The sequence below is a fragment of the Urtica dioica genome, chromosome 6 (genome assembly GCF_054948205.1).
Source record: "Urtica dioica subsp. dioica isolate 48M chromosome 6, U.dioica_male_clone48M_v1_H2, whole genome shotgun sequence".
Lineage (NCBI taxonomy): Eukaryota > Viridiplantae > Streptophyta > Magnoliopsida > Rosales > Urticaceae > Urtica > Urtica dioica.
The window spans coordinates 10,533,890-10,559,259 of NC_142761.1; the positions used below are offsets into that span (position 1 = coordinate 10,533,890).

Here is a 25,370-nt window from a genome sequence, read left to right on the forward strand (position 1 = left end):
AATCTAAAGTATGTCTTGAATCTTTTTCTAAGCTGATCCCGGTAGTCTTTTATTCCGATTAGGTTTCAAGTCGTTTTGAGCGTCATTTTCATTCGACGATCTACGATCGTAACCTTCGATATCCAGGTGAGAATAATCTCACTGCAAAACAGATTAGTTCAAAAATATATTAAGTGTTATATGATCTGAATGAGTTTATTACTTTTTTGAAATTTTTATTGTTTAATTGTTGACATATATGTGGTATGGTATGATATGATAAGTTATGAATGATATGTTACGTATGCGGAGTTTATGATATGATATGGTATAGTATGATATGATATGATATGGTATGGTATGATAAAGTATGAACGATATGTTATGATATGCTGAGTTTATGATATGATATGGTATAGTATGCTATGTGATGATATGATATGGTACGATATGTTATGTGATGATATGTTATAAATTAGAATACTTATATCATGTTCTTTTTCTAGTCATGTTATCATGTTTATAGTATGTCATACATCATTCGTGCATGTAACGAAAAAAAAGTGAAAAGATAAAGATAAGCAAGGGAGTCGTATCGCCTCGAGAGGTATTAAGGAGAAGTTTCCCGGGCCGAGGCTCTAATTGGGAAATTTCTCGGGCCGAGGCCCTAATAAGTTGGAAAGATAGAGCGAAGTGTGGGACTTTATAACCCCCATCTCTTCGTATCTAAAGTGTACACTGAAATTGGTACGACTACCCTAGGGGCACCCCGAGCTAAAAGTTGATAGAATCAAGAAAAGATAGATCAAGTTACCGAGTAGTTTCAAAATACTAATAAACGGTTCATGCACTGCATTACTTTATTTTGTGAGGTTTATATTATTCTCGCTGAGCGTAAGCTAATCCTTTCGAAAAAAATATGCGTCTGTGTTGTAGGTAAACAACTCGCAAAGAACTTAGTAGGGTGGACTAGCAGCGTCGATAGCGAGAGGGCGGGTCATTGTTTCCATTCACGAAATAAGTCTTCCGCTATAAGTTATTAAGAAATAAATTTGATGGTTTTGTTTTCTTTATTAAGAAATATGTTTTCCGCTACAAGTTACGGTTTTCTATTTCGTTGAAAGTTATTTTATGGATTACGTTTTACTTTGCTACTATCTTTGGTTTAAAATCGGTATCTCATATTTTATGTTTTCGTTAAGTACTTCTCAAGATATTTTGAAGTGCAATCTATATGTTTCTTTAAAGCTTTTGTTTCTTTTTAAAATCTTTAAAATTTTGGTTCACCTCTGTATGATGTGTTTTTAAAAAAAAATAAAAAAAAATTCTTCCAAGTTTTCTAAAGAATTTTCTAAAGTTTAAAAAGTAAGATAAGTAAAACGGTCCGAAAAGTCGGGTCGTCACAACTTGTCATTTGCTTTGGGACCAAGGGATCCAACTAGTCTCATCCGAAAGTTAAACGACAAGTCTCATCAAATGATAATTAAAAATAAATAAATTAAAATAATACCACATCAATAACTGAATGAAAAAAGGGGATAATTAAACCCTGCTTCAAAATTTAACTTTCGGATGTGACAAGTCGCATCCGAAAATTCCCTCCAATTACGTCACAACCATTGGATGCGACTCGCATCCAATGGTCAATATAGCCACTTAAATGAGTAAAATTTAATAACTTCTGGTGACTCTTTTGGATGCGACTAGTCGCGTCTAATGATCATTTGGTTGCGATTTTTGGATGCGACAAAAGTCATTCGAAGCTAAAATCCTAATTTGTCCTAGTGCAACTACCTCTTCCACAAATAATTCTCCTACCCCCTAGATTTTATACCGAAGCCTCTAATATTTTATAAACACTTTTCTTGAGCACCAATTTTTTTTTCCAACAGTCAGTTTATACCGTATTATGTATCTTTATGTTTTCTCCCCGGTTTAAGAAAATTTATGTAAAAATACATTAAAAATAAGTTCTTGTAAATATATTTTTCATAAATAAAAAAGCTATTTTATTTGTTTAAGAGATCAAGTTTATTCCTCTATAAAATATATGAAATCGACAAAAAAAATATAACACATATATATTTTGTGTTTTAGGCAAGGATTGAAATACATATACCGGTGAGACTCAGATTTCTATGGGTATACCAGAGTATATTAAAGATTTACGTACCGAGGTATTCCATGAACAAAATGATAAACTTGTTATCGGATAGATAAATCGGTGAATATATGCCGAATTTAATGAGGAGTTTCCAGTGGACGAATAATTATCTAATATATATATATATATATATATATATATATATATATATATCTTAATCATAATATACAGATAAAAAAATTAATATCTAATATATTGTATTTACATATTAAAATTAAATGCTCATATATAATATAGATATTATGTTTGATGAGTTAGAGATTACCCCAATATTATTTTAAAATTATGTACATATAATTAATCAGTTAATAATATAATTTAAAATAAATAAGTCAAAGAAATAAAAAAAAAAAAAAAGAATAAAAGAAATAAATAATTAAAAACGCACCGCTTGTGTTGTACGTACGTAGTATGTAGTTAGGGCCTTGTACAGTAGTGTACATTTTTTAGTTTGTAATAAGGTAAACAAGAGTCACGCATCGTTTACAAAGAGAAGAAATTGAAGGGGAAATAACACTATATAAAATCAAGGTGTTGTGCTTAAGAATAAAAAGCATCAGGACGTCGTATGCGGTTATGAAAATAGGCTATGAGTATACTTTGTATGTTGTTGGCCCATTAAAAATTAAATTTTATTTATGAACTTTTTTTAAATATATATAAGTAAAAAAAAAATTGCGGGAATGAGTTTAAAAACTGGCCGATTTATAGCCAAAACAACAAATTTGAAAGAATCAAAGTAAAAACACATTTTTGTAAATTTTTTTATTCAAGGGTAATAAAGTATTATAAGCTAAAACAACAAAGTTTTAAAGGAAAAAGATAAAATTGATATTATGTGAGATTTAAGGAGAGATGTTTGTGATCAACTTAATAAAATGTATAAATGTGATCAACTTAAAATAAAAACTTTTCTTGTGATTACGCTGAACTCTTTGGCCATCGTTTTAGATATTTTACAAAATAAACTTTTTAGGGAAAAAAAAAAATCTTTTTTAATAGTCGTATAACATATTCAAATATAATTTACCTCCAATAATTTTGAAGCCTGCTAACAGTGGGGAACTGCGTGTATCCAAATCTCAAATCTACATTTTCATTTCTCTATTGTCGTTTCAACGTTTTACCCAATCAAAATCTGACACTTGTCTGTAAAAGTATAAATCTCAATGTCTGCATGAGGCGGTTATGCAATATTCACATGCATCGTCACGGAAAGAAGCCACAGACACCGCCCAACAGTCATCACAAGAACCATAAAAACCCATTCACTTTCTGACTCTTACTCAAATAAACCCAAGATATAGAACAACAAAAGAAAAAAGAAATGTTCAAGAATAATCAAGAAGTAGAACACGAAGACGATCATCGCTCGGTCAAATACCCCGTTGACCCGACGGAGTACAGGATCATAGCGGAGATCGGATCCGGCGCCAAATCCGTCGTCTACAAGGCTCTCTGCCTCAGTATCGGATCCGACCCGGTGGCAATCAAAAAGTCCTTCGATCTCGACCGCCACGTGGCTGCCTTGGGATCGAAACCGAAGAAGATCTCCCACCCAAACATCCTCGTCGAGCACTGCTCTTTCATCGTTCAGTGTCGTAGTCTTTGGGTCGTAATGCCATTCATGTCCGCAGGCTCTCTCGCCTCAATCGTCGCCGCCGCATTTCCCTCCGGCCTCCCTGAGCCCGCCATCGCCGCCGTCCTCCGTCACACCCTCGCCGCCCTCTCTCATCTTCATCGCCAGGTAACCAATTCTTTTTAATAATCAACTGTTAAAGTTTGGTGCAAAGTCCGCAAATAATTTTTTCTGGGATTTTGTCCGCTATTTGTTTACACAAGAATCAAACCTATTTTTTTAGACCCAGTTCAATTTCTCTCATCTTCTGTGATTTTTTTCTCGCCTCAAATGTTCCAGCTTTAATATGCGTGATCTTGATTTCCTCTCGGGTGATAATTTCTGATTAAAATTAATGATATGGTTTTGTTTTTCCTTCTTATTTTAGGGTAACCTTCACCGGGACGTCAAGGCTGGGAATATCCTTGTGGACTTCACGGGCTCAGTCAAGCTCGCGGGCTTCGGGACCGACTCGCATGACGTGGCAGAACCGTCGTACTTGAAGGCTCCAGAGGTGATTCAATCCTCCTCTGCGGATGATTACGGAACTGAGGCCGATATCTGGTCCTTCGGCGTCACCGCCCTCGAGCTGTTCCACGGCCGGCCTCCAATTTCTCACGGAGACGGTGCGGCAAAGAAGAAAATAAAGAACAAGAAGACGATCTCTAGGGCTTTCAAGGAGATGGTGGGACTGTGTCTGAAGCAAGAGCCGGACGAGAGGCCCACAGTCGAGAGCCTCTTAAACCACTCCTTCTTCAAGAACTGCAAGGAAAACGAAGCGAGAGGTTTCGAGTTTTTGCAGGGCTTGCCCAGCCTGGAAAACCGGCCTAGGGTTTTCAAGAGAGACAACAACGGAGTGCCGAACGAGGAGAAGAAGAGGATCGTCAGGGGATGGAGATTCGACGAGGAAGGGTTCGAGCTGGAGCCAGTGTTTGGGCCACCGAGTGGGGAGGTATTTCTGGACAGAGAGAAGGTGGTGAGGGGTTTGAATAAGGTGAAGGAGAATCTGGAGAGGGAGTGGAAGATTTTGGGGGATGTTCTGAGGATGGCGGGGGCGGAGGAGGAGACCAGAGAGGAGTTCCTTCAGAGGACCGCCGAGGCTCTCCGCTCCAAACTTGACGCCGAGCGCCGCAGAAACTCCAACCTCCAAAGAGAAAATGAGTCTCTCAGGATGGAGATTTCGCGCCTTAAGGATAACAAGGCTTAGTATATTATAGTGCTGTTTTTTGTTTTTTGTTTTTTTTTTTCGATGTCGTTTATTGGTTGAGTAAGTTTGGGAAACCGGAGTATATAGAATAAACTGGAGTAATGAATTGAATTTCGGAAAGTTAATTACTTGCCATATTTCTAATATAGTGGCTAATAGTAGTTTGGAAAAACGGACTATTGAATTAAGGAACTCGGATCTCCTGTCGTTTAGTATTTTGAAAAATGATAGGGGATCTGGATTCTGAATTAAGTTTGGGAAAATTAGAATTAAAGGTGAAATAGTTTTAATATGGCGGCTATTTTAAATATATTCAGAAACATTAATTTCTCAAATTGTGAAATGCGATTTGAAATTGTTTTTCTTATAAATGAAATCTTAACTGTAGACAGTCCAAAATAGCAAATAATTTTTTGTAAAGACTCCCGCTATAGTCATGCTTCCGAGCGTCAAAAAGAGCAAATTGCCTGACCCACGTTTGTTCGGTTGTCAGCCATCGCCAGCTCGGCAAAAGACACCCGCCGAATGCCCGCTTGTCTCTCCCAACTCAGGCCCTTGGCCTCTCATCGCTCACGAATGTTTGATTAAAGCTCATGCCTGATGAGACTAATATTGACGATCAAAATTAAAAATTTTGACAATTATTATAAACAATTTATCACTTAAAAAATATTAATCATAAGATTAATTTTATTTTTGAAAAATGAGTACTACACATTTTGACTATTCTTCTAATCTTAGACAAACATTGGCTTTTTTGCAAATCTCTAACTTTAAATTAGCTATTTAATTAAATCACCCAATAGAAAATTTAGACCGACGATTGACTTCTTTGTTTTCATTGTCTTCCCAACTCTTACACGTGTAACGGTATGCCCACAAACTCGAAAAAATAGCGTCTGATACCTTAAAATTCTACATTGGCAAATATGTGGTCCTTCCGTTAAATTTTTTGACGTCCATCTAATTCTTTTATCACGTTTTGTTTTGTTTTTTTTAAGTTAAATATTGTGATATTACCTTAATACTCACATTAAAACTTTCAAAATAAAATCAAAATCATGGATAAATAGAGAAGTTTCATTTTCTAAATCTCCAAATTGGGAAAATATCAAGACCTCTTAGTTGAAAAATATCCAAAATTAGACTTTTGACCCCAATTCAATTTAACCTCTAACTTCCGATAATTTCCAATGAATTCTAATGAATTTCATTAGCATTCATCGGAATTCGTCGAAACTTATTTGAATTAGATAAGTTCCAATGATCTGGGCTAATTAAAAAAAAAATAAACAGGTCTTTAGACATCACTCTATAATAAAGCGACGTTAACTCTTTGTAAAACATAGAATATAAATCACTTTCTTAAACAGTGACTTCAAATAGTCAATTTGAATAAAAAAAAAATCGATACAAACAATACCTAAAGTTTTAAATTACTAATGTCATGAAAATTATAAAGAAAATTAGTCGATCTAAGCCACATCAAACGTTGCAATTGTAATCTAGCCAACGTTTCGTTTAATTTTCGAATTTAGCCAAATTTGATGACGTGTCATATTTATGTAAGATGGTATTTACTATATTAGCCTTGGTTTGATTTCAAAAATACTAGCCCACGTTTTGAAACTTGGTTTTGTTGCCTAATTTGTTATACTCGGTTTATATTTCGAATTTAAAAAAAAATTCTATACTTGGCAAAGTTGGTTATTGAGCATTTTTTTCTTTAATGAACATTATAGCCGTGTAAGTAAATACAGTGTAAATGTTTGTAAATTTTTGTTAATCTCCGTTGCTTTGTTAATTTCTGTTAATTATGGTAAATTTACATATGTGCAGGTAGAGCCGATTTCTTTCCTTTCCTTTAATACGCATTTAATACGGTATTTTTGTTTTCCAAATTTATTTTCTAATTTTGAACGGGATTTTATCATAATTACGTGTATTCATTATCTTGTTTGACTTATTCAATCAAATAAATATTTCCTTTCCCTTTTAATTACATCACCGAATCTCATATTATGAATTCAAAAAGCTGAAATTATAACCGTGTAAGCAAATACAGTGTAAATGTTTGTAATTTTTTGTTAATCTCCGCTGATTTGTTAATTTCTGTTAATTATGGTAAATGTTTTGTGCATTTATTGCATTAAATTTTCTCTTTTAATTACACCACTGAATCTCCTATTAAATTAGCTAAATATCCAATTAAATTGCGAAAAAATATGAAATTAATTGGCTGTATACAATTCAAACCGATCAAACGTGGGCTAGTGTTTTGATCAAGTAAGTATAAGAAAAATGGTAAATTAGGTATTTTATATCCGTAAATTTAAGTAAATGGCTAGATTGCAAAATTTACCAAACCTTGGCTAGATTCCAAAAATCATGTTTCAAAATGGCTACATTGCTAGTTTACCCAATAATAAAGTAGACATATCTTTATTAATAAAGTAGACACATTTTTAATTCATAAAATAGACACATTTTTATTAGGGAAAATATCAAGAGTATCTCTCGTGTTTAATCGAAATGCGAAATTTATCACTTCGATTTCTAGAAATATCAAACTTATCCATTGAGTTTAATATAAATGACATATACCTCCCCTAAAAAAATTTATATTACAAATATCACCATTTTCGTTTATTGTTTACAAAAAAAATAACTTGAACTCCCCAAAATACCCTTAATGGAATAATTTTTATTTTCTATTCTATATACAAAAAAATTAAATTAAAAAAATTTCTCCATAAATTTTTTTTTTATAATTAGGAATTTTGATTTTTTTTTAATAAAATAGTAAATAAATATTTAATCTATTAAGTGTATTTTGGAGAGTTCAAATTATTTTTTGTAAAAAAATAAACGAAAAGGGTGATATTTGTAATATAACATTTTTTAGGGGAGGTATATGTCATTTATATTAAACTGAAGGGATATGTCTGATATTTCTAGAAATCGAATGGATAAATCTCGCATTTCAATTAAACACGAGGGATACTCTCGATATTTTCCCTTTTTATTATTGTTATTATTTTCATGAAATTAGTAATTTGAAACTAATAATACTTTAAACATGTTAGCTTTACCCAAAAAATTATTTTTGTTATAAGAAGACTTTTTCATGAAATTAATAATTCAAAACTAATAATACTTTTCGTTGTATATATAGCTAAAATAGCACGTATACTAGCTAGCATTTATGGAGAAGACATGCAAATCTCAACGTGATAGTTGAAAGAAAAATTACGAAAGAGCTAACGAAAGACAAAATGATAGGAAAGAACATGTAAATACGGCTATTAGTTTGATCTTACTAGTAGTTGAAATCTGATATTAATAAGTTCATCAACTAATAAGTTAACGTCGTTTTAGTAAGACCATCTCTAATATCAAAATGACACCATATGAAATCATTTTCTAAGTAATATATATTTAATAATAACAAAAAGAGAGATGAAAAAAAAATAATAAGAGAGGAGTAAGACGATGGTAATAAAGAAAAATATAATGCGTGTAAATGAAGAGGGATTTTTTTCCTAAAGAAATGTATCCAAGAGCGAAACACATATTTTGCATTTAAGTTGCTCTTGAATCCATAATATATAAGAAAAATTGACAAAAAATATATTATAAATGTAATGTTAAATGTTAGTAAAATAAATTGTTTACTACTATTGTTCATGTTCTACCTAAATAGCCAATTAAAAATAGTAGATTTATCAAACTGTTAGTAAAAAAAATTAAAAATATACAAGTGTTAGGTGCATGTTCATAAATTTGTTAACACTGATAAATTGCTATATTTATTTATTTAGAGTAAAAGTTTAAAAGTTTATTTAATGTTTCATCATGAAATTAATAATTTAAAACTTATGATACTTATTTAAAAATGTTTTTAAAAAATGAATGTAGATGTTTACAGATTTTTTTTTTTTTTTTGAGAAATAAAGTTTAGTTAATGTTTGTATTGAAGTTTTATTTAGAATTGATCATTTGAAGTCACTGTTTAAGAAAGTGCTTAAAGTGATGTCAATTATAACTTTATATTATATGTTTTACAAAGAGTCAACGTCGCTTTATTATAGAGTGACGTATAAAGCCCTGTTTTTTTTTTAAATAGCCCAAATCATTGGAACTTATTTAATTTTCGATAAATTCCGATGAATTCAGATGAAATTCATTGGAATTCACCAAAAATTAGAGGTTAAATTGGATAAAAATGATATTTTTTTTTTTACCAAATTTAAGTCAAAAGTCTAATTTTAAATATTTTCAAATAAGAGGTCTAATTTTGATATTTTCTCCATTTTGAAGTCTACAAAATGAAATTTCTCTATAAATAATCCAATGTTTCTCTCTTTCTCACTCCGACTGAAACTTCTTTGCATGCCCAAACACTGAAGAAGTGATCGACGCCTTCATCGCCGAAAACTTTGGCTCGCCTCACTTTTTAGTCATAAGAGGTATCACGTAACACAATTTGCCCGTCTGTGTCCCACCCACATGAATATCACAATTCACACAATTACACATACTGAACTCACCAGTTATGTTTAAATCTATTCAAAAACCCAAATATGAATATCAAATTCAAATCACAGACCCACCACCCGCTCTCCAGACCCACCACCTTAATGCCGCTATCAATCCATACGAATGTCTGATTCCAACTACAAAATTTGCAAGTGAAGTTTAAACCCACAATTGAAACAAAATAACATCAATCATGAATCCAAACTCCGAAACATGTTGCTCATAATCCTAACCAAAAAAATTCAATCTATAGTCGGTAACCTCGAATCGAACTCAACTTCATAATTTAAATATAGAAGTTGGAGTGAAATTAAAATTCAAAGAGTTTCTTGCGTAGCTGGAGATCGATTGGGGCAGAGGTCGGTTAGGAGATCTTACCGTCTTGCCGACGCCAAGCTCCAGATTGAAGAATGATAGTATAATGGCGAAGAAGTTGTGTTGCAAATCTCATCGGAGGTGGAGTATTGAGGCGAGTAGCTCGGAGACGGTCGCTGGAGCTGAGTTGCTCAAAAGCAACGGAGTTGGTCGTCTCCGGCTGCGGTGCTGGAAGTGTTGTGTCTCGTCGGTGAAAATTATTTTGTCAAGAAGATGCTACATGGATAGATCGTCTGAGAGTTTGTGGTTCGATTCGGTTGAGAATTTATTGGCGAGAAAGGATCAACTTAGCTCTGGCGCCAAATCTATGAGAGAAAGCTTTTTTATTTTTTCTCAAGGTTTCGTCTCCATTTTTTCGTCCCTGTTTGATCTAGTTTGGTTGTGGTGATGAAGCTTAGTTGTGGTGAGTCGGTGGTCAAAAGGGACAACGCGTAAGACACTACTACAAAACGTGGATTCTACAACGCTTAGAAAACAGTTGTAGAATGATTCTATAATCTTGTCAAGCGTTGTAGAAGCTTCTAACACGCTTAAATATCCGTTGTAGAATCATCGCGCTTTCTACAACGCTTAAATATCCATTGTAGAATCCAAGAGCTTTTTACTACGCTTAAAAATCCATTGTAGAATACTAACTTCTACAATGGATGTCTAAGCGTTGTAGAAGCTTCTACAATGGTATACATTTATTGTGCAACTTTCAAATAATTAAAAAACGCTCGCCGATATACGTTGTAGAAGCATCTCGTCGCGGCTAAAATTATACGTCGTCACGGCGCTTGTCTCACCGCGGCGACGTCATTTCTTAGCCGCGGCGAGGGTATTCTACAATGCATCCATATGCGTTGTAGAAATGGTAGGGATTTTTTTTAAAAAAACTCTACTCGGCGACGAAAAAATCTCGCCGCGGCGAGAGTAAGATTTCTAAGATGCCTGCTCTCGGTATCTTCTCTCACCGAGGTGAATAAGATTTCTCGCCGCGGCTCGATTTACATGCCGCGGCGAGAAAACTAAGTCGCCGCGCCGAGAATCATTTTTTTTTGTCCAAAATCAGTTTTTACACGATACCGAAACCCGTTGTAAAAAATTGGTACCTGAAAATAATCTTCAATCCAAAAAATAATATATATATCTTCAAAACGTTCAAAAGCAAATTTTACATCTAAAACCAATCCAAAATTCAATAAAAAAAAATAAAACAAACTAATCATCACAATTAATAAATGTTTGTACATTAGTTACCCATTCTTCCCTAACACTCTCTAAATCCTCCTTTGTATAGGATTTCTTATTTTCTAATTTTCATACACCTCCTACGACGTGTTGGCACTGGTGCCCATAGGAAGAGTAGTAGTTGTTGCTTATATGCATTTGATGTAATAAAGTCTCACAAAGACTCTTACTTATAACTGCTGAATAATTAATAAAGAGTTGAAACTTTCATTCATTTTTCCTTGTTTGTTTGAGGCTTTATGATAAACCTTAGTCTTTAGGCCATCTCCAACCGATCACTCTATTTCTCACTCTATTTTTCTGTAAACAGTGATTTCTCTCCAACCGAACTCTATTTTCCACTCTATTTTTTCCCCCTTTATTTCCTATTTATACTTATACCCCTATATTTTTTATTATTATTACTAATTAGATAACTTAGAAGAATTATGATAATGAGTAAAATATTACTCTATAAATTAATTATAATTATAAATATAAATACATATTAAATAAAATAAAATTTTATTTAATAAAAATCACAACACAAAAAATAAAATACAACACAATACAATTAAAATAAAAAAAATTACAACACAACTCAATTAAAATAAAGTAAAACAAACTACAACACAACAAATAAAAGTAACTTTAACACAAACAATTATGACTCGGAATTAGAATACTCTTCCCACAAGTGCTCAATCAATGCATTCCGAAGTGCGATGTGTGCATCTTTATCTCTTATTTGTCTATAACGATTAACGAATTGCTCAAATCTTGTGCCATCATCCCCCACCATTTCAACATTCGCTGGTGGTGTTTCTCTCGCAACTCCTATTGGAGCACTAAGATCTCGTTCATCTTCAATTATCATGTTATGCATAATTATGCATGCAGTCATTATATCTTGTAAGACGTCTTTTCTCCAAAATCGTGTCGGTCCCGCAACAATTTCAAATCGTTGTTGGAGAACCCCGAATGCACGTTCTACGTCTTTTCTGCACGCTTCTTGCTTCATTGCAAAATACTTTTTTTTTGCCACGTGGCTCTCGGATAGTTTGCACGATGGTTGACCATTTTGGATATATACTATCAGCAAAATAGTAACCCATATTATACTCTATTCCTTGTATGACATAATGGGCAGGAGGAGCGATACCTTGAGTGAGATTGGAAAATAAATGGGAAGAATCTAGCACATTGATATCATTATTGCTCCCTGGCATACCAAAATAAGCATGCCATATCCAAAGATCATAATCTGCTACAGCTTCAAGTATAATAGTAGGCTTTCCACCGCGACCCGTGTATTGGCCGGCCCATCCAGTGGGACAATTTTTCCATTTCCAGTGCATACAATCTAAACTTCCTAACATTCCTGGAAAACCACGTTGTTGACCAACATGCAGAAGTCTAGCAATATCATTGGTTGTTGGTGATCTTAAATATTGCTCAGAAAATACCTCAACGATTGCCCGACAAAACTTCTTCATGCTTTCAATCGCCGTTGACTCTCCTATTTTGACGTACTCGTCTGTGGCATCTGCCGGAACACCGTATGCCAACATCCGAAATGCAGCTGTTATCTTTTGAAGGGGTGACAAACCAAGTTTGCCGGCGCGATCCACCCGTTGCTCGAAGTAGTTGTCATGACCTTGAACAGCATCCTTTATGCGGAGGAATAATGAGCGAGACATCCGATATCTCCGACGGAACATGGCTTCATCATACATCGGGGTTTCTGAAAAGTAATCATTGAATAGTCGACGGTCTGCACTCAGTCGATCACGGTTGATGAAAGCACGTCCTGGCACTGAGCCTCCCGCTCTCATGTCTACTTGGCTGGAATGTTGACGGATAAGCTCTGTAATCAAGATATTGTTGTTGATGATAGCACGAGTTATGGCCTCCTCCTCTTCATCCAAACTAGTAATGAAATCGTCATCCGAGCTTGAAGACGACGAGGACAAATTAGTATTCATTTTGGGAGATAAAATGAGAGAACGTGTATTATATTCAGAATAGAATGAGTGTGTGTATTAAAACTCATGATAGAATTGGTATTTTATAGAGAAAAAGTTAATGATAGAGGGAATCTTGTAAGTGAGTAGTCAAATCGCTTCAGAAGGAGTTGAGAAACGTGAGAATCTTGTAAGTGAGTAGTCAAATCGCGTAAGAAGGAGTTGAGAAACGTGAGAATCTTGTAAGTGAGTAGTCAAATCGCGTCAGAAGGAGTTGAGAAACGTGAGAATCTTGTAAGTGAGTAGTCAAATCGCGTCAGAACGAGTTGAGAAACGTGATAATCTTGCTATAAATATTGCCTTCATAAGTTGTAATTTCACCACATCACCCACATTACTAAAAAAATGTCTAGAACTTCTAATTACTCTCGAGATGAAGACAAACTCCTTTGTAGGGTTTACATGGAGATTTCGCAAGACCCAATCATCGGTATATACCAATCATCCGATCAGTTTTGGACTCGTGTTGCGGAAGCTTACAACAACGACAAAAGTCCGGATTCAGAGATGCGTTCGACGCGATCAATCCAGTGTCGTATTCAAGTGATTGAGAAAGCTACAAGGAAGATGCATGCATGCATTCGACAAATTGAGAATAGACACCCAAGTGGTGCTTCAACTGAAGATATTGTGACGACCCGACTTTTCGGACCGTCATGCTAAGCTTAATTCTTTTACTTCGAAAAAAAGTGGATAATTTTTTTTTAAACATCATTTCATTTAATTATAAAGTTTAGACTTTAAAATAAAATAAATTGAAGATAACCAACATTTGAAATCTTATAAAAACATTTGATGAAAATAAGAGAAATAGTTAATTCGGAATACTAAACTAAAGTAGATGGTTGGAATATTCAACGGAAATAAAACCATAAAAATTCAACTTCAATTTTGAAAAACTAATTAAACTTCAAAAATACCTGAAGCATAAAAAAATCTCAAACCGAGTGTTCAGAAAATTTCGTAGCGGAAGTCTTTTAAATAAGCGAGTGGAACCACAACCCAACCCCTTAGCCATCGAACGCCGCTGATCCACCCTCCTCACTTGTTTATTTGTTGCTTACCTACAATACGGACGAATACACATAATATGAGCTAACGCTCAGCGAGAATAACTATAACTCACAAAAAGATGAGTAATGCAATGCATGAACCGATTATTAGTGTTTTAGTTCTAACGGTGTCATGGTCTTTCGTATAATAAATCTTATCATGTTTTATTCGGGGTTCCCCTAGAGTAGTCGTACCAATTTCAGTGTACACTTTGGAAACGAACTACGGGGCTGCGACCTCCCATAGTTCGCACCATCTAATAAACATATCATATGAGAAAACTCCCTTTATGAGCCCGTAGGTCGGCTCGAGAGAATTCTCATAATACCTCCGTAGCTCGAGGCGGTACGACTCTCTTACTTATCTTATCACTTGATTATTTGCGTTACATACAAAGATGACATATGACATAAACATAAATGAAACATGCTAATAAATAGAACATGTTATGCCAAAATTGTACTAAACTCATACACATAAACTCATCATAATAAGACATAACACAAAAATCACAATTCACTCAATAACATATACATGCACATAAGAGATATCGCACAATCAATCATATAACACATATTAACCAATTCAGATCACACACTCATCGTAAATTAATTTTAAACTAATCCGTATTGTAGTGAGATTATTCTCACCTGAAGTTGAAAATTACGATCTTTGATCGTGAACAGCTTAAACGCTCTACTCGGTTCCAAAGCCTAGAAGGAATAATTAATAATTAGAATAACACTTAATACCCACTAAAAAAAAATACTATTTTGGACATGAAAAGTATGTGAAAAAAAAAACAGGATTCATAGCTTGGAGAAACTACTAAAATGCTCTTAGACATGAAATCTCGATGAAATAAAACCGTTGCGATAAATTCTGGAAAAATTCTAGAAAATATAAAATAAGCTTTTGAACATTTTTTTTCCTAAAGTGACGCTCTCAAAAACAGCGTTTTACTATTTCTTAAAATTCATATTCATAAAACAGTCCATTTAAAGTTATACATTTCAAAAACCTACAAAAAGGTTAAAATCAACTATATTTAATTTTAAATGCTCTATAATTAGGTTACAAACGGTTTTACAAATAGTAGAAGAAACAAAATATTTTTTTCCTTTTAAACATAAACTTGTATCATTCTAAATGAACAATTGACAACCCAAAAAAATAATAACAAAATTTGAAAAACTTAAAACACGAAGGTTGTTGATCTCAAAATAATATTGTTTTACTCGTCATTCATACATTAGGGAAATCAAAATAAAATATTAGATTTTTGGTTTCCATAAAAACATATATAAATAATATTATGGTCATGAACATTTTGCAATTGCAGACCATGAATTACTAACGAAAAGAATACCTTTGAAATGGTTGGAAAAGAAAACTCGCGTGCTACATAGAACACCGACAGTCAAGGGATTGGAAAGCTTTGGTGTTTATAAAATTTTCTTTGGGATATGAGTGTGGGGGATAGATAGAGAGAAAAGGATGATGAAAGTTATGAGAAAAAGTTCTCTTTATTACTATTTTTTTTTTTTGTTTCTTTTCTTTAGGCTAGAAAGATGGAGATGTCGTATAAGAAATATCCACAAAGAACACCTCTGAATTCATCCCTATTGAAATGAACATTCGTAGACAGTTTTGAAAATATCTCCTAAACAATCACGTATAAAAATTAAAACACTCTAACTTATTCTGATCTATTACTTTCCTTTTATTAAAAACTGCCAGCCCACCCACCTTAAACGCATCTTAAATTTTTTTTTTTTTTTTAAAGTAAAAGCTATATTTGTATATATTTATTCTCTAATACATGTTTGTAGTAAAGGCATTCACACAAAAGAATTCCATGAATGCACGAGACTTTTTATTATTCCTTAATAAAAAAATATTACCATGCTATAAATGTAAAGGGATTAAAACCAAACGTCAACTTTTATCTTATCAAAATATTTTAGTCACCAAAAGAATCAGGAAGATTTGTTTTCCCTTAAAGAACTACATAATATATAAAAATTTATTGCCTATTTTGGTAGCGTAAAAAGTTATGCTTTAAACAATATATAGGACTTTATGAATTATTAACATTTTGACGCCAATGTCAATCTCTGATTGATATATATATATATATATATATATATATATATATATATATATATATATATATATAATTTTCCTAAGATATTAAACGTATCCCTGGTATTAAGTTAAAAGTTCATATGATATAAATCTATATTAAGATATTAAACGTATCCCTGGTATCCCTGGTATTTATATGCTACACCATAAACCATCTTAATAATATTCATATGATATAAATCTATATTAAGATTTTTTTTTTTGTAATATATTGGGTGATAATTCTCACAACTTTGCCTTGAAAAAAAATAATTAAAAAGAATCTATTCAAATCACCGAAAGAAAGAATAAACCCTTCCTAGCACATAACAAAGAATTTCGTCTTAAAACTCACATCATAAAATTTATCATTCCGTAATGTCTAGACTTCGGAGTTTCATAGATATTGTGAGTATTATAGTTTATTATTTTCTCACGATTAGATTTTTACTTAACCATTGTTTTATCAACTTTCAGATGGATCAAGCTAAAGTATTGCTTTCACAAGATGAAAAATTCAAGAAAGGTTGGAAGTTTGATCATGTGTGGAACATTATTAAGAATTTTGAAAAATTCCAAGATGGAGCCTCAAGTGCAAGACAAACATCTCGAGGTTCATCTTGGCCACAAGAGTCAGAAAATCCAACTCCTGAATCTGCTAGACATCCATCTCCTCCTGAGCGGCCGATTGGGGTGAAGAAAGCCAAATTGAAAAAAAAAGTGGATGATGGAATAATGTCTAGAATTAGTGGTATTGAGGAAGGAAATAAAGAACTTCTTGAGCAATTGAAGAAGACAAGTGTTATCAGGGAACGCCACTTGGAATTGAAAGAAATCAAGGAAGAAAATAAAATATTGTTCCGAGATTTAAGTTCAATACCAGATCCACAGTTTCGGGCATATGTTCAAGCCGAACAAGCGAAAATTATGCAAAAGAGGCTTGAACAACAACAATCCCATGCACCACCTCCGACTTCTGATTCATATTCTCAATATTTTACTGGTCTCGGGGGATCCGGCACCAATCTTCCAGAATATTAGTTTATTTATTGTTATTTTATTTTGTTGCATTGTGTTTTTAATGTCTTTTGAGTTTTCTTGTTGTTTTTTTTAAATTGCTAATGTAATTGTGTTTGGTATTAGTTTATTATGACCGTTTTAATATTATAATTTTCTTGCAATGTGCAAATATCATTGTTGTATTTTAAAATATTGTTGTCTTTTAAATTATGCACAATAATAAATTTTATATAAATTAAATAATTTTAGGGGTACATATTAAGTAATTATATACAATTTGGGCATTTGGGTAAATTTTAAAACCTAAAAGAGAAAAAAAAAATTGCGTTTAAACAGTGCAGCGCTACAAATAGCGCTGCACTGTTGGGAAATAACTTCCCACGCTATATTAGCGTGGGTTATGCCGCTCGAGTGGAGCACCAACGCTATATTAGCGTGTGTTTTGGCGCTCCACTGGAGAAGGCCTTAGTCCTTAAACAAACCTAACAACAAATGAAGAGTCAAATACTGTTTTGCATGAACAAACTCTTCATGGTTTGCTTAAAACAGTATATTCACAATTTCATGATCAAATGGCTATTGATCTCAGTATGATTGTAAGGAGAACCTATGATGTCTGGTTATGAGACATAGAGAGTTTGAGACTTTATAGTTCTTCTTACTGAATTGACCAGTGCACTTCTAGAAACATTATAAAAATAAACCATTTAACATTTTCTGTCTCAAAGTCACTATGTATGAATTGCATCATGCCCTCAACGGATCCAAATGAGCAAAGCTTGAGCTAGCATGCTTGGACACAAAAGTTCACAAACCTTTTCCAAGTTATAGCTTAATGTCAATTGACTCCAATAAAGAGTTGACACTGAAAATCTCTCGGTTTAAATGAATATGTTTTCTACTAAATTTTTTTACTTAACTGTGATGAGTGGATCCATTGAATATTATCTATGTTTACCCTTCATGAATATCCTGACCTATATCAGTTACGTTTTTTTATTGCATAATAGCTAATATTTTTCTCGATGACAAATGTCATTTTAATAACACACCTGACCTATATCAGTTACGTTTTTCATTAATTTCATAGTTCATCTAAACTCGTTACATCATAAGAGGGATTGAGGATGGCATTATTTCATCAATGGTCGCATGTTTGATACCGTCAGGTCATTGTGTTTGTTTTTTTTATTTTCTTAGTCTCAATACTATAAACTTTTGAACTTTACCACGGATAAAAGACCATTGTAGAAACTTGGAATGCTACCAAATATCAAGAGTTGTGAGCAGTTCATATATACATATATATATATATATATATATATATATATATATTTAAAATGAAGTAAGAAAATACCGTATTTGTCGTATTATTTGTCGTAGAGGTATATACATATATGTTTATATACCATTGTCTATAAAACCGGATGTGACCGAGGAATGCAGCTCAAACAAATATTTGCAAGGAGCATTGAAAACATAATATACCACATAATAATAGGACCGGTTGTTCAATCAGCATAATGAAACATCAAGAATGATTGAATTTCTATGAAGTTCAAAATTAAACTGTCACAAAATTAATAAATGCTTCATACTTCAAAGTTTAAACACATAAAAAGGCATTTAGACAATTTGATGACAAATCATTTCTGTAAATTATAAAACAGCGACAGCTATAAATAATAAAGTCGGATGTGACCGAGGAAGGCAACTCAAATCAATATTTGCAAGGAGCATTGGAAACGTAATATACCACATAATAAGACTATCTCCAATGGTGATGCATTTTGCATCAATATTTAGAGATTTCACTCCAATCATGATCTATAATTTGATGCATTCTCTATATTTGCATCTTATTTTAATAGTAGTGATCCAAATATAGATCACCACTATTCATAGATGTATAAACTTTTTTTAATACGAAAACTTTTAATAATTTTATTATTGACCCTATTTGAATTTAGTTAAAATTTTGTCCCTTGCGTATATATTTTAATAAAACTGTTTAAATTATTAAATATATATTCTGAAATACTTCAATTTAAATACAACTCATATATTAACAAAAAATACTACAACTAACTCACAATACTTTCTTATAAAAAAAAAACCCCCACAATACTACATAGACAATTGAATTAAATATAAGAAAGGCATAAAAAAAAAACTATTACAATTAAACCACAATACACTACATAGACTATTGAAATAAAAATATCAAAGACAATTTTTTTTTTGAAATACTTAAAACACACCTTCATAATTTCATGCTACTCGGACTTATATGAAAATCTAGCTAGTTGTGTGGAAAATCAGCTCCAGATCCTCCAATATTGTCAAATATTGTCCCAAATGCATTGGTAGAATTAGAAGCACCAAGTTGTCGTAGTTGTTCCTCATATTTTTTACGAGAAATTTGTGCTTGTTCATCAATAATAAAAGCACGTCGGATTGGATCACTAATAGTATTTGGGTCTTGTAACATGATTTTGATATCCATATTTTTCTCTTTCATGTGTTTGGCATGTTTGATGTAATAGATCCAAATTTTATTTCAAGTGTTTTTATACATAAAATTAAATCACATATACAAATTTGGTGATATGAAAAGAATAATTATTTAGGGAAAATTTGTTAAATATAAAAGTAATATAGGTTTAAAACTGTAATTTTAAGAAAATTCAAGTGAGAAAGAATATACCCAGAATATTCTTTAAAGAGATGTAAAATAGAGATAGGTTGGAGTGAAAAACACTAGTGATGCAAAGATGCATTTTAGATCAAAATTTTGCATCATGGTTGGAGATGCTCTAATAGGACCAGTTATTCAATCAGCAAAATGAAATGTCAAGAATGATTGAATTCCTATGAAGTTCAAAATTAAACTGTCATAAAATTAATTCTTCACATTTCAAAGTTCAAACACATAAAAAGACATTTAGGCAATTTGGTGAGAAGTCATTTCTGTAAATTATAAAACAGTGGCAACTATATAATAAAGTCGGATGTGATCGAGGAAGGCAGCTTAAACAAATTTTTGCAGGGAGCATTAGAAACTTAATATACCACATAATAATAGGACCGGTTGTTCCAAGTAAACATCGATATTAAGTACTTTTGTTCTTCGTTTAACAGCTACTGTCGTTCAAGAAAAACAGTCATACAAAATCCTAAAAATAAATATTGAAAATTGTACAGAGTCGAAGAATTTTAGAAATTAGAAAGAGAAAGGGAACGAATTTAACTGGAAATAAAGATGAAATTTGTTTAAACGACTTTAGTTGGAGGGACTGTTGAAGATTTGAGTTATTTTAGTCGATATTTTTGAAGAAAATAATTGTTATAATATGCTAATCTAGAATGAAAATAGCAGCGAAATAAACATGTGATAATTGAAGCGTAGTTCAGCAGAGCAACCCGGGTATTTTTTTTTTTATTTCTCAGATTGATAAAGGATTTGTTAGTGATAAGTACTGAGGGTTTTTAGAAAATTGGTTTGTGTACAAGTTGGCATGGGATAGCATCATTACTTATTCTGACACAACTTTGGTAACGGGAATTTGAAAACCATTATAGGTTAGTTTGAACTTTGAACCAAGGTTTTAAATATTGGGAGAACCGGACGGGAACCGGACATTCCCCCTTTTTTGAAGTCCCCGGCACCGGAAGATGCAAAACCGGAATAGTCTGGTGATTCCGAGGGAACCGTGTGACGACCCAACTTTTCGGACCGTATTACTTATCTTACTTTTTAAACTTTAGAAAATTCTTTAGAAAACTAGGAGGATTTTTTTTTAAACACATCGAATCAAGGCGAACCAAAATTTTAAAGATCTTAAAAAGAAACAAAAGCATTTAAGAAAAATATAAAGATTGCATATCGAACATTTCATGAGAAGTACTTAACCAAAATTAAAAATACGAATTTAAAACCAAACATAGCAGCAAAAATACTAAAACATAAAACCCTTTGAAACTTCGACGTAAATGAAAATAAAAACCTTTAAAATTATTTCTTAAAAACTCGTAGCGAAAGACTTATTTCTTAATAACGAAAACAAAACTTAAAACTTTATTTCTTAATAATTAGCAGTGGAAGACTTAGTTCGTGAATGGAATCCATGACCCAACCCTCTCGCTATCGACGCCGCTAGTCCGCCCTGCTCAGTTCCTTGTAAGATGTTTACCTACAACAAAGATGTATATTTTTTTCGAAGAGATGATCTTACGCTCAGTGAGAATAATATAAAGCTCACAAAATAAAAAGAGTAATGCAATGCATGAACCGGTTATTAGTATTTTAAAACTAATTGATGACTTGATCTTTCTTTTCTTGATTCTATCAACTTTTAGTTTGGGGTGCCCCTAGGGTAGTCGTACCAATTTTAGTGTACACTTTAGATACGAAGACGTGGGGGTTATAAAGTCCCACACTTCGCTCTATCTTTTAAACTTATTAGGGCCTCGACCCGAGAAATTTCCCCATTAGAGCCTTGGCCCGGTAAACTTCTCCTTAATACCTCTCGAGGCGATACGACTACCTTGCTTATCTTTATCTTTTTAATTTTAAAACTACATTACATACTGATCTGACATGTACATAAAAACTTTCAAACATATGCTCATACAATACATGACTAAAAAATATAAAACATGCACATTCTCAAATCTACTTTAACTTAACACTGCATAGTTGACCAAACATAAATTCAACTACTACAATCAATCACACAATCAAATAAAGAAAAACCTACTCAAACATATAAAGCTTTAAACAAACTATAACATGAATTACAAATCATCATATTTAATTTTGAACTAATCTATGTTGTAGTGAGATTATTCTCATCTGGATATCGAAGGTTACGATCGTAGATCGTTGAAGGAAAATGACTCTCAAAACGACTCGGAACCTAATAGAGATAAAATGCTACCGGGGATCAGCTAAGGAAAGGATTCAAGACATACTGTAGGTTCTGGAAATTTTCAGAAACGACATTCAACGTGAAATTACTAAACTACCATTGGCTACTAGGATTCCGGGGGGAAAAAAACTCTGTAAAAACTTCTGTAAATAAAAGGGTAACTATAAAACATAAAATTGAGCAGTTTTTGTAAATGCATCACGGCCAAAAACCTCCTTTAATTATTTCTTAAAAATAAAACAAGTATAACATCTTACTTTAAAAACTTGTGAAAAACTGGTCTGCAGACCGGTCGTAAAATAATCATAAAATATTATGCATAACATGAAAATATTTTTCGATTACTTTTTCATAAAGAAGACACGTAAATCTAGCGTTTCCAAAAAAGAATCAACGTAAAATAATAATTTTTGAATCCACAGTAAACGTTTTAAAGTCTGAAAATCGGAAATATGTCAGACCAGTGAATCAGGTCTGCACACTGATTTGAAAATAATCAGAAAATATTATGTATTTCAATAAAATATTTTTGATTAAGGATTTAGATAGAAGACATTTAAACCTAACTTTAAAAAAGAATTGACGCAAAATAATCATTTTTGAAGCCACGGTAAGCGTATAAAAATCAGGGTTTGATTAAAACCGAACCAGAAACCTTTTTTTTTTTTTTTTAAATCTAAAAGCTCACTAAAAAAACAAACAATATATAAATTAATTTGAGAAGACCACGAATTACATACCTAAATTATCAGACGGTTGTAAAAGAATTAGTGTTTAACGCACGTTAAACTCGAGAACAAAGAGGTAAAATATTTATCTATCTATTTGGGGGCTAGGGTTTTTGGGATAGGAGATAGGGAAAAAGATGAAGAGAGAAAATGGCTGAGAGCGTAGACACCCCCCCCCCCCCCCCCCCTTTTTTTTTGTTCTAACCCTAATCTGCTAACGCTATTTATAAGAGTAAAGCTTTCGTGACTTTTTTTTATTTATTATTCCAACGCTAAACAAAAATCAAAAGAATTTATACAATATATTCTCTTAAGAATCGACAATATATCAAGCCAAACAAAAGTAACCAAATATATATACATAAACACATACGTATATATATATATATATATATATATATATATATATATATACGTATGTGTTTATGTATATATATATATGCACGCTTAATTTGATATATATCTATATCATTAATGTATATATATATATATCGAATATTGAAATTCCTTTAATAACTAACAGTACGCACCATTATCCATATATATATATATATATATATATATATATATATATATATATATATATATATATGGTTCTGTCAGCAAAATAAAACTCTCTTACGTTATTTAATATTAATAAGGGCCGGCTAAAGAACTAGCCAAAATGACACCCCTACTTTAAAATTATAGCCAAACTATTAACATATTTAGGAAAATAGCCAATTTATCATGACAACATTCCAATATTCCAATTATACCCTTAGGTTAATATTATTAACTATCATAGTAAATAATATCATCCATAACAAAAAAATTAGTAAATCTAATTAACAATAACAAAAACTACATTAAATCTTATTTGTCGTAACAAGAATAATAGTAAATCTTATTTACCGTAACAAGAACAATAGTAAATCTTATTTACCGTAACAAGAAAACAATAAATTTTATTTACCGTAATAAGAACAACAGTAAATCTTATTTACCATAACAAGAACAAAAGTAAATTTTATTTACCGTAACATTTTGTAGTTAATCTAACATGAAAGGTATCAGAGATGATGACTAGTTAATCTAACGGTAAATATGATTTACTAATTATTTCCGTGAACAATCGATGACTAACAATTCGACAGTAAATCATATTAACCATTGAGTAAATCATTCGTTTCTATGGTAAATATGACTAGTTAATCTAACAGTAAATACGATTTACTAATTATATTCGTGAACAATCGTTGACTAAAAATCCGACAGTAAATCATATTAACCATTGAGTAAATCATTCGTTTCTATGGTAAATATGACTAGTTAATCTAACAGTAAATACGATTTACTAATTATTTCCGTGAACAATCGAGAACTAAAAATCCGACAGTAAATCATATTAACCATTGAGTAAATCATTCGTTTCTATGGTAAATATAACAGTAAATCCTACTTCTGCAAGTCCTACTTCCGCAAGTCCGTCGTCGAGAACTTCCACGCCTACATCGCTAAGACCTTCCCAATCATACAGGAGATCAAGTTCTCCGGCGTCGAGCTCCCGGAGTTCCGGCAATCTCAGCTCGACAGGTTCTCCGAAACCCTCCGCGAAGGTCTCGAGCTCGTCGACACGGCTCTTCGTTCAAACCGCTACAACGTCTATAAGAACTACAAACTCACGCAGAAGATGGAGAAGATCAGCCGCCGACGAGCGCTTCGACCGCATCGACCGCACCGGCGATCTCCGCGGCCAGCAGCTCGACGAGGATCTCCGAGCCTTGACCATTGGCTCTGGCTCCGGAGCCGCCAGGATGGTGGCGGAGGAGGCAGCGGTGACGATCGCCACCGCCGAAGCGGTGGAGGACGCGACGCCCGGCGTGGGGATAGAGTTCGCGGTGAGGAAGGTGTAGGAAATGTTGATCGGAAGGGATGACCTAAGCTTTAAACCCCACAACAACGTATAAATAGAATACATATTTACCAACCGATCCTGAAGATTAACTTGATTCTAGGTTAGTTAATCAAATTAACTTACGTAGTAAACTAGATTAACTATCATATTTACCAACCGATTTAAACATTTGCTTAATTCCGGGTTAGTTAATCAGGTTAACTTACTTAGTAAACTAGATTAACTAACATATTTACCAACAGATCAGATTAACTTACTTAGTAAACTAGATTAACTTACATATTTACCAATCGATTAGCTTGATTATAGGTTAGTTAATCAGATTAACTACAGAAGTAAATTAGAGCTTCAGTCAATCAATGCGTTCAAACAGATCAACGAATCAAACAAATTTTAAGGCCAGATCGACCGGGAGTGCCCGCGACGGAACCGATGACCGGCGAAGGCTGGGAGCAAGCCGCATCAGAGCGATTGGTGGCGCGAGCGAAGGAGATCG

General features: G+C 32.8%; 2 protein-coding genes across 2 annotated transcripts; both read left to right on the forward strand.

Moving 5' to 3' along the window:
• The first annotated feature begins 3,441 nt into the window (after positions 1 to 3,441).
• On the forward strand, positions 3,442 to 5,079 carry LOC149393356 (serine/threonine-protein kinase BLUS1-like). Its single transcript, XM_089617771.1, has 2 exons — positions 3,442 to 3,890; positions 4,150 to 5,079. Exons 1-2 carry the CDS (start codon positions 3,471 to 3,473, stop codon positions 4,966 to 4,968), a joined length of 1,239 nt encoding a protein of 412 aa, XP_089473897.1. The 5' UTR covers positions 3,442 to 3,470; the 3' UTR covers positions 4,969 to 5,079.
• Positions 5,080 to 13,463: 8,384 nt separating this feature from the next.
• Positions 13,464 to 17,339, forward strand: LOC149393357 (uncharacterized). The gene is made up of 2 exons (XM_089617995.1): positions 13,464 to 13,748; positions 16,776 to 17,339. The coding sequence occupies exons 1-2, from the start codon at positions 13,464 to 13,466 to the stop codon at positions 17,337 to 17,339; spliced, it is 849 nt and encodes a 282-aa protein (XP_089474121.1).
• Positions 17,340 to 25,370: the final 8,031 nt, after the last annotated feature.

What these genes read in the sequence shown, in the direction of transcription:
- LOC149393357 (XM_089617995.1), top strand. Translation starts at nt 13,464, where the DNA reads ATGTCTAGAACTTCTAATTACTCTCGAGATGAAGACAAACTCCTTTGT. An exon ending in GTGCTTCAACTGAAGATATT is followed by an intron (nt 13,749 to 16,775) that starts GTGACGACCCGA and finishes ATCAACTTTCAG; the next exon opens with ATGGATCAAGCTAAAGTATT.
- LOC149393356 (XM_089617771.1), top strand. Translation starts at nt 3,471, where the DNA reads ATGTTCAAGAATAATCAAGAAGTAGAACACGAAGACGATCATCGCTCG. An exon ending in TCTCTCATCTTCATCGCCAG is followed by an intron (nt 3,891 to 4,149) that starts GTAACCAATTCT and finishes TTCTTATTTTAG; the next exon opens with GGTAACCTTCACCGGGACGT.